The 11,098-nt window shown below is 33.5% G+C and overlaps 1 protein-coding gene across 1 annotated transcript; it reads right to left on the bottom strand.

Moving 5' to 3' along the window:
• Nucleotides 1-254: 254 nt before the first annotated feature.
• Nucleotides 255-4,925, bottom strand: LOC131056752 (ankyrin repeat-containing protein ITN1). The gene is made up of 3 exons (XM_057991013.2): nt 4,592-4,925; nt 3,660-4,162; nt 255-1,324 (listed from the first exon to the last, which is right to left on the bottom strand). Exons 1-3 carry the CDS (start codon nt 4,671-4,673, stop codon nt 359-361), a joined length of 1,551 nt encoding a protein of 516 aa, XP_057846996.2. The 5' UTR covers nt 4,674-4,925; the 3' UTR covers nt 255-358.
• Between the last annotated feature and the right edge of the window lie 6,173 nt (nt 4,926-11,098).

Raw genomic sequence — 11,098 nt, 5'->3', positions numbered from 1 at the left:
GTGTGTGTGTTTGTGTGTGTGTGTGTGTGTGTGCGCGCACGTGTGTGTGTGTGTGTGTGTGTGTGTGTGGGCGGGTGTGTGCGCGTGTGTGTGTGTGTGTGTGTGTGTTTGTGTGTGTGTGTGTTTGTGTGTGTGTGCGCGCGCGTGTGTGTGTGTGTGTGTGGGTGGGTGGGTGTGTGCGCATGTGCGTGTGTTTGTGTGTGTGTGTGCGCGTGTGTGTGTTTGTGTGTGTGTGCGTGCGTGTGTGTGTGTGATATCTAAACATCTCTAACTTAAAATTTCTTAATGAACATACATTGTTTATGAAGTTAATAGATCTCATACATAAGCATCGGATAGATTTTCGATTTTCTCCTCTTTACAAAATCTCATACCTGTTACTAGAGCTCATCGATAAACAGCCAGTAGATCGATTCCCCTCTTTACCGGATCTGACTCCACTTACCAGCTCTGTTGATTGACTCTCCTCTTTTCCTTCTTTCTTGAGCCTATAGCCATAAAGCCAATTAATGTATCTGATTTTGCACGAGCGGATGCAGTCTAAAGCCCCAATACTTTCCAATTTGAGCCACACAAACTCCAACAGACGATCACGAAGGAAAGGATGTACACCGCGCAAGAAGTTGAATCTGGCCAACTTCACAGAAAACATTGCAGCCAAGTAGAAAAAAACGACATTACCAGTGCAGCCGATGATGGTGCATGCCCAAAACAGAACCCAAGCAAGCTTTTGGCGCTTATGGGCAAGCATGGTATAGACAGCAGCCATGAAACCATACGCTGTGAAGGCAAAGGAGGTGCAAACCAACAAGTTAGTGATAATTAGGAACAATACCTTATCTCCCGTGGTAAGAGGTGTGCTCATCTGCCACATGAGCACCACAAATAGAGACACAAAAAAGGCCAGGCAATCGAAAATGAGAAACAGCTTGAAGGATTCGATTCCAATCAGAATTGGCAGGCCTAACATTTTATCTGTCTCTTCATTCTCTTTATGTATCTCTGTCTTGAAACCTCCTGGAATGGTGAAGACCGCCGTAAAGGACATTGTGGCCAACAACACTGCTACCACTAATTCTGTGTTGCGCCTGCCATCATATGTTTTATTGATCATGTCAATGGCATTCTCATATTTTAGGGCACTCACCTTTGGGGCGCTGTACAGTAAAGGCTTGCTCTTGGGAGGATAATTGGTCAGTAGTGAAATTATCCGGTAACTTTCGTGGTACTCTGTGTTTTCTCTTACAATGTCCAGGGCTGTTACTCCTGCCTTGTTGAATGCTTCCTTGTCTATGCCCGGTATATTCAGCAACGAAACCACCATCTACAATATGCATACCCAAAAATTTAGGGATTTAAGAAACATCTGGGATGTAAGAAATATTAGTTGGATAGAGAAATCTAGCTATTTTCAAAAGTGTGTTCATTAATGTTAAAAATGAAACGTATCATTTCACATATGTACAGGGGATGCAATCCATCACATTTACCTTTGAAGGTTTGAACTTTGTTAGAAGGCTTTTATATCACAATGTCACATACAATCTCTCTCTCCTCTCTTCTTTTTCTTTTCTTCTTTTTTTTTATTATTATGTTCAATTAATTAAACTACAATCATTTGATTACAATCATTTTTATATCACATACTACTATTATTAGAAAGCTGTTATTTTTAATTTTTAATAAGTTGTTTATTTTTACATACAATAATATTTCAATGTATCTAAAACCTCAATATAATGAAGTAATTGTATAGCATTCATTATCATCTGATTATGTAATCAATTGATCAATGAATAATTGAGTTTTGTACTCCTCTAAACAAGAGAAGAAATAAATGCAAATCATAAATTGAGAAAAAGGAAAAGAGGAAAAATCACATAGAGCTGGAAATCATCTAATTGTTGGGTTTGGAAATAAACCTCTAAAAGGAATGAAAAAAAGGATCACATGAAGATGAAGATATGAAAGTAGATCAAGTTCTTAGAATCGTTTTCCCAACCACTAAAATAAGCAAGAGAAATGTTGGACTTCATATTGAAATTAAGTCACACTTGATCAATGATTGGCTGGCAAAGAGAAATGTTGGACTTCATATTGAAATTAAGTCACACTTGATCAATGATTGGCTGGCAAAGAAGGCGTAGTAGTTCATTTGGTAGAGCACTCCAGAAACAAAGGGAGGGCTCTAGATTCAAGTCATAGCTCGTACAAATGAACAAAAACTCAACATTTAGTATTAGAACCAAGCTAAGGGTTCCAAGCATCTGATCTGTGGCTTATGGTAGAGCACTGGAAATTAGCCATACCCGGATTGACAATAGGCTGACCAAGATGAGGCAATAGCTCAGTTGGTAAAGTGTTCCAGCAGCAAATGAATGATCCTATGTTCGAGTTCTAGTTGGGTCCAAATGAACAGTAGGAAAAGAAATCATGGAAGAAACCACTAACATAAGTGTTTCAACTGAGATATTTGTTGTCCAAAAGAAAGGTGGAGAAGAAATTGCTCCTGCCAAAGGATAAAAGAGAGAAGTTGCAAAAGTTCGAAAACGAAACCCTTGATGAAGAAATAATAGGAGATATTGAGCCAAGGCCACCAAAATAAGGCGGAGCGAGGTAGATTATAAAATTAAAAATGATGACAGGTCAGAAGCAGTGCCAAATAAAACTAAGAGGATTGTTGGAGGGAAGTTCGATGGACACTCCCGAAGGAGTCACAACTCAAAACAAAGGAAATCATTGGAGAGATCTAAAGATCATAAAGAGTCATGCAATTGAAAGAGTTTATAAAGTCACAGAAAAGTTTAGCAGGAATTTGTAGGTAGAAAAGCAAAGTAGCAGATCATTACAAATCATGAAAGAGTTAAGGCATGTGTAGCCCCCAGCTATGCTAATCATGATATTTGGAAGGAAAGACGCGAATTCGAGTAGCTGAACAAATGAGTGTAGTATCACAAGAAAGACTATTTCCATATTGGGTTTTTTCAAATGGTAAGATCTATTGGCAGCATATACATAGCAAAATTTGAATAAGGAGAGTGTTGGAATAGTCTTTTCATATATCTAAGATATATGTATAATGGGGCAGTTTTAATGCATTAATAATTAGATTAATCATTTAAGTTATGCAATCAGTTGATCAAATCATGTTACCAATGAATAGTAGATGTAATCAGTTGATCAAATCATGTTACCAATGAATAGTTGAGCACTGTAGCATTCTGCTACAGTTTGACATTACATGTTTGATATTTTCAGGATTTTGTCTGTTTGATTTGTCTCCACCCACCACCAACAGTTGTTATAGAAGAAATTATGAAAAGGAGAATGGTAGTTACAATCAAGTGTTTAATACTTACATTAAGCATGTTGAAACTTCAATCATCTGATTAAATCGGGTGATAAAATATGTGAAAAGAGTTCAATATAAATCTTATTCAATCGCATGCCCTTTCCTATCCATAAATCAAACAATGAGTAATATAATAAAAGAACTCCAATTTTAACTGCTAACAGTATGTAGTCGACTGTAAATTTGAAAGATCAAACAGAATCTAGATATCAACAAAGAAAATATTGCGAAAATTTCTGTAAAACTTGTACTTAAACAAACCAAAGGAAGATTGTAAAACAGATGATTGGGATGAAAAGAAACTTACATGAAAGTTTTTAGTTCTTGCTGCAATATGTAGAGGTGTGTCTCCACTTTCCAAGGGCTCAATCATTGAACGAGGATAATTGGTTGTAATTTGGGGCTTTTCATCTCCCTCGTATATATATGGAGGCTTCTCAATTCCCTGGTTCACCAACTCTGATAAATCTACCTTTTCTGTTTTATTCAAGTAATCAACAATTCGCACTTGACTAACTTGGGAAGCTAAGTGTAGGACGTTCATTCCACAATTGTTTGGCTCCTTAACAGCATCTGGTTTACTTTCAATCAACTCTTTCAGTGCTTCCAGATGCCCCAGTTTTGCTGCTATACAAATAGGAGTTTCATGGTCGTCATTAGTACAATAACAAAGGTCCGGCTGAAACTCTATCAACTGCCTTATTATATGCACATAGTTTCTCCCAACAGCTATATGCAGGGCTGTATTGCCATGTTGGTCCTTTACATTGAGTAGCTCTTCCGGATTTGATAAAACATGCTTCAACTGATCTGTTTGTCAGACATCCAAAACTATTGTCAACTTACATTTCTCTCTGTAAAATAAATACACATCTGTAATAAGAAATTATACTTCTATAAGATTTTAGGGTTAGTTCATTCTGAGTTTTTTATATCATTTTAGGTAGTTCAGATTATGGGTTTAACATCTGATTTATCTATGATGTGGATGAGGGTTCAGAGAGGTTATGAAAAGCTTGCCCTATAAAGGGGTATACTCCAAATTATTGAGCTAAACTCCATTTCCTCTCCCTAAACACTTATTTCCTCTCTATTAAAAAAACAGAAATAATAATCTTAAAGAAGTCTAATGGGTGAAAACACATAAAAACTACAATAACCCTTGCGTCAAAGAAGGCATACTAAATAAGGAGTAGGCATACTAAGAAGATATGAATAAGCAGACAGAAGCAAAATGACCTGGATCTCCTTTGTTTACTGCAACCTTTAAACGTGTTGCAGCATCGATCCCTCCGCTGGGTTGTTGACGCTCAGCTGCCATGGCTTATCCCAACTTGAAGAATATCTACGTTAACTTTAGATATCGGAGTGATTTAAGCTAAAACGATGCCGTGTCACAGGGTGAGCTTCCTTCTCTATTCCACACGGAATGTAGGACTTTTGTGGACTAAAGGAGCTATGCAAATTTTCAAGGCTTTGTGTTCCCATTACGTTGGAGTCTTTGTTCTTATAAAGACAACCATACAGAGCCCTGTGAATGGAGTTTTTATCGGGCAGAGTAAACAGTAATGTCAACAGAGTTTTTATGGAGCAGATTAGACAGTCATTTGATAAATATAAAAATATTTCGATTTGAATATTCTTCGAGTTGAATATTTCAATGTGGTAAGAGTAAACAATCAGGTCAATGGAGCTCTTATGGAGCAGATTAGACAGTAATTTGTTAAGTATAAAAATATCTTGATTTGAATATTTTTCAAGTTGAATATTTCAATGTGGTAGAGTAAACAGTCACTTCAACAGAGCTTTTATGGTCAGATTAGACAGCCATTTGATAAGTATAAAAATATTTCGATTTGAATATTCTTCAAGTTGAATATTTCAATGTGGTATCAACAGATCTTTTATGGAGCAGATTAGACAGCCATTTGATAAGTATAAAGATATATTGTTTTGAATATTCTTCAAGTTGAAAATTTTAATATGGAATAGTCATGTCAACAAAGCTTTTATGGAGCAGATTAGACAGTCATTTGATAAGTATAAAAATATTTAGATTTGAATATTCTTCAAGTTGAATATTTCAATGTAAGTACTCTCCAAGTTGAAATATTTTAATTGAAAATTATTTTTTTTTTCCATGATGGACCACAAGCATGGTTTGCAGGGGGATGTTGAGCTGGGACACCCACTCTCCAGCCTGACATCCCCATACCTACTACCATACCAGTGAGGTCATCATCTTTAAAAACAACTCTAATCTGTCAAGAATATTTTTGTACAAATTTATCTTTTTCATAAATATATATCAACATGTGGAAGTTACAGGATTCAATGTATTCGATATTTTAGTAATTTAATTTTGTCAAATTAATTGTATTATTGAGGAGGAGCTCTAAACTTTAGTTTTATTTACTTGCTGAAAATTCGGATAAATAATATATCTACTTATATATTGTATTAGATAAATAAATAAGAAGATTGGCGGAAAGGATTTAATAATTGAGCACTTTATCTTCTCTCCTCGCATTTTAAAGTCTTAATGACAATTTCAATTATCTTCCATTCTTTTACAAACACTTAATAAGTACCTTGTTTATAACTAAGGTCTAGTTACATAAACATAATGTTGTCTCAACATACTTTTTGTTGAGGTGTCCAAAAAGACCTAAAAAAATGTTAGGTTGGTACTTGTACTTATGCACCAAGTTATGTTTTATTGAGGCATTGATATAGCATCACATGATTAGTTGCTTTCTAGATCTAACCAATACATTTCACTCAATAATGAGGACTCATAATTGACTAAATCACAATTATTAAAACAAGTTCAATTACTAATTTTTTTTTCTTATAACTAAGATTTAGATCCACAAATATAATACCATTTGATACATTGATATTACATCACATGATCAATTGCTTTTTAGATGTAAGAAATGCATTTCATTCAATCATGAGTACTTATAATCTACTAAATCACAATTATTATGCAACCCACAAATCAAATTAACCAAAATAAATTAGTATTTTTTATGAATTTAACATCTAAATTTATGTAATTTAATGAAAAACATAATCTATGAGTGCAAAATTTGAAAATTAAAATGCTCATAAATTATATATAAGAATACAAATAAAAAATAGTGGTGTAAGACGTCAGGTTCACCAGATTGTAATGGTGGAAAATTAGGGTTAGGGTTAAATTAAGATAATAAAACCACTAAATGACCTAATTAACCAAGTATATTAGGGAAGAGAGGAATATAATAAATCTAGCATTGCAAGACCAAGATTTTGATCAGATTCTAGGCTCCTTGGATAGGGGCTTCTCCTCCTTGAATTGAATTGAATTGGATTGTAGAAGATTAGGGTAAAATAGATTATTATAGAAGTGATTAGTCAAAAATGGTGAGCTAAATATGTCATATAGAGACACTAACCTAGATCTCAGAAAAATAAGATGTCACAGATATGTTCCTAGAAGTTTGGCTTGATTATTAAGGACCAGGTAGTATCAATTTGCCATGGTCCTTCGAATTTCTCACCATCAAAAGTTGAACCTATTTGTCTCTGTGAAATATGTTGATCCTCCCGAATGTAGCTCTATACCTATTTCTTGCACATGGAAAGAAGGGGTAAATTGTTGGGAATAGGGGTTTTCCTAAGTCAAACGATGGTTGAGAAATTAACATTAAATGAAATAATGCAAATACTAGAATAAATGTTCAATACATACACCTTAGATTTGTAATTGTTGATGATAATGCTTTGCTCTTTGAATGTAATCACAAATATTTTATGAAATGGCATGAAAAACACAAAAGCCTAATCGCACACACATGCTTGCATGAAAATTGACATGACTTTGCTCCACAATGCTTGATGATGAATATGCAGCCTTGAAGATCTTTGAAAATGCTTGACGATGAATGCTTCATCGATGGACGTATACTTTGGGTAAGGTGTGGATGGAGAGTTAGATTGCTTAAGCTTCTGAGATGAAAATGAGTTGATAAAATGTCTTTATATAGGGGTTTCTAGGTAAATTATTGACTAGGCTGACCTTGAAAGGTCATGTATAGCCACGAAGATGAATTCCTTCTAAAGAAATACAACACCCGCCCTATTTCAAATTTGGGGACCTTTGAGAGGGACTATGGCATTTTAGGGCGCCATGTTCTAGACCAGGATGTACCACATGCTCTGATCCCACTATAAGGGGGACCAAAACAAGATGCAAGGGAGGTGGGTACCACTCTGTGGGACCCACAATAGGCTGCTCATGATATCAAACTTGGATAATTATCTCAAATTAGACTTAGAGAGGGGGTGGGGATAGATCATGCTATAGTAGAAGCACACACATGAAGTGTAAATTGGATTGGTGCTAATTTATGACACTATAATTAGATACAAGGTTACATTTTAAAAGTGAAAATTCATCACATATATCTAAGGACTTTTCTATTCAAAGTTCCAATACTCAACTCTATTCCTGTTTCTAAGAGTCTTAAAATATTTCTTTGATTTGTCATTAGCCCTCTTTAGATCTCCTTTTGGTCCTCTTTTATTTGACCTAGCCTTGACATTAAGATCATTCACCCAACTATCAATAGTTATGTTCCTCATTTCTTTTAACAACAAATTTATAACAAGGGTATCAAATTTTAAATCTCAAGGCTAGCACTAATAGCAATAATGCAATTTTTCCTTGACACTAAAAATAACAAAGTAAAATTATGCATTTTTATTATTCCTCAATATTAACATTAACTAAGAAAAAATGACTCAAAATTAAATAAAAAATGTTTGAATTCTCAAGAATAAGTTTACCTTCATTTAAAGAGAAAATAATTTTAGCTTCAAATGAATTTTGTCTACTAGACTCTTTTCTTGATAAATTCTATCCAAGCATTTCCATAAAACGTATGTTACTCTTTTATATAGAGAAATGAAGAGTCAGAAAAAATCTATAAGACATGATCAAAGTTATATCATGTGTCCTTTTATACATCTTCTCCCAATTATATTGAGTTTATTTTACCGTGGAAAACCATTGAGATCTTTCTTCAAGATTAAAATCCATTTCAATATTCCATAATTATGATTTGTTTTACTAAATATTATTGTTTTGAAAACTATTTCAATTAAAAATAAAACACTCATAAATGTAATTTATTCTTAATAAATAAAAATGAAATACTATTAATGTTTTTATTATAAACTGAAGTGATTAAATGCAAGTTTAAAAATTAACTTTAGTAGTCAATGAATTTCAACCGTAATTTTTTTCTTACAAGTTACAAGTAGCAATTTTCACTAAAATGGGGCTGGATGCAAACTTATTCCACAAAAATGGGAGTAGAACCTAAGCCCAACCGTCACATGACTGTTTGCCTTCCCTAGACTCTTCTTTTAATGTCTGACTTAATGTATAAATAGATGTGTATAGCCATGTACTGGAAATTGGTTAATAGATTATTTCCCTTCTTAAGAGTGGATGTAGGCATTTGCCCACCCACTCTAAATAGTGTCTGGTATCTCATTCTTTAATTCCGTTTTTCTTTCATTGTTTTATGATATTTCTCTGTTCGATTTAATCTAACACCTACATTTAGCAACCAATTTATCGTTTTATGCAATCAAACGCATTTTCCGGGCATGTGGGCGGGAATAGTTGGGGTTTGAAATTAACGGTGACAGTTTGAAACGGCGAGTACAGTTTGAACAGACGCTGGTGACAAAAACGGACCACACTTGGCTAGTACAGTTTAAATGGGAACGGGAAGGGACGCTGGCGACAGAAACGGGCCCCACACATAAGCGGTCAATGTACCTTAGTGTGTGTTGTTTAAGGGTTGCCTGACATCCCCATACCTACTGCCGCTCCAGTGACATCATCATCTTTAAAAAGCAATTTTAATCTGTCAATAACATTTTTGTACGAATTTATAAATTTCAAAAATATATTTTGAGATGTGAAAGTTACAGAATTCACTGTATCCAAAATTAATTTGGTAATTTGATTTTGCTAGGTCAATTATATTTTTGGTAAAAATTCTCTAGTTTTATTTATCAAATTTATTTATTGAAAATTCAAACTAATAATATGTCTATATATTATCATAGATAAATAAGTTAAAAGAGGAGAGGATTTTGTAATTGAGCAGCCTATCTTGGTGTATCTAGAAATTATTGGCATCCATTCTTTTATGACAGCTTACTAAATAATTCCCCTGTTAATAACTCAGGTTTAGGTCCACAAATATAATGTTCCTTCAACAAAACAATTTGTTGAGGTGTCCAAAAAGGCCCCCAAATATGTTAGATCAATAGCTATACTTATGCACTAAATCATGTTCTACTGGCCCATTGATATGGTATCACATGATTAGTTTCTTTTTTAGATCTAATGAATACATTTCATTCAATAATGAATACTCGTGATCAACTCATATTAAAACATGCTCAATAACTAAATCATTTTTTTTTGCCTATAACTAAGGTTTAGGCCCATAAATATAATGCAGCCTCAACATACAATTTGTTGAGGTGTTAGAAAAATCCTAAAAATGTTAGATTGCTTTTTGGATCAATACTCATAATCCACTACATCGAAATTATTAAAACATTCTCAATTACTATTTGAATGTGAAATAATGCTTGAGCATTCTTTTTCTTAGCCTCTTTCTTGGCTGATAGTTCTATCATTGGCAAAAAGGGCATTCCAATCTGATGACTTTGTATAACCCGATTCCATAAATCTTTCCTTGCCAAAAGGGTCATCATCATTTTGATGCACCAATAGTCATCCTCATTTCCATCAAATTCAGACATGATAAACTTTGACAAAATTCTAACAGAAAAAAAAACTTCAAATACCAGCTCTGATACCAAATGTAGAATCTGAAAAACAACCTCTTCTCCTAATGCCAACTGATAGATTTAAAAGAAAACTAATAACAGAGATAAAAGAAACAAGAAATACAGAGCTCATAGTTTTCAGAACTATATTCTGATTTTGAACAGTCCTTATTGCAGCATAAGAAAAATAAAATGCACCTCACAAAAAAACAATAAGATGTACCTAAACATAGCTTTAACAACCAAAAAACTGAGCATGATTATCATGTATTATTCGCTGGAAATAAAACAAAGTTTTAAAACTAAAAACAGTTTTAAAACAACTATGAGTTAATAATAGAAATAGCTTTTTTCATCTGTTTTTTTTGACACGCTGACAGCATCAATTTTCTTCAATCAGCATATACTTTTCATTGAGGTGTCTAAAAAGATCACCCCAAAAATAGATTGGTAGTTTTGTTTATATATTAAGTCAGATTTTATGAATACATCTATATGACATCACATGATTAATTACTTTTAAAATTTAATGAATACATTTCGTTCAATGAACACTCATAATCAACTAAATTATAATAATAAAATATACTCAATTACTATAATTTTTTTTCCCGTATACATACATGTAACATGTTCCTACTCCCACACCCACTGTGATCTATGTATCTCATAATCAAAGCTGCATCCAGGTCTGGAATTTGACAGGCAAAATGGCTGTTTTTTCACTTTTGAACCATATTTGACAGCTTAAAAAATTAGTAGAAAATATGCATTGACATACTATTTTTTTCTAAAACCGTATAGATGACACTTCAAATTATAAATAAACCGTAAAAAAATATAATAGGTAATATATATTAGTTTACAATGTTTATTATA

The sequence above is a fragment of the Cryptomeria japonica genome, chromosome 4 (genome assembly GCF_030272615.1).
Source record: "Cryptomeria japonica chromosome 4, Sugi_1.0, whole genome shotgun sequence".
NCBI lineage: Eukaryota > Viridiplantae > Streptophyta > Pinopsida > Cupressales > Cupressaceae > Cryptomeria > Cryptomeria japonica.
Note: the sequence above shows the minus strand (reverse complement) of the source record. Positions and strands in the feature narration are given on the sequence as shown.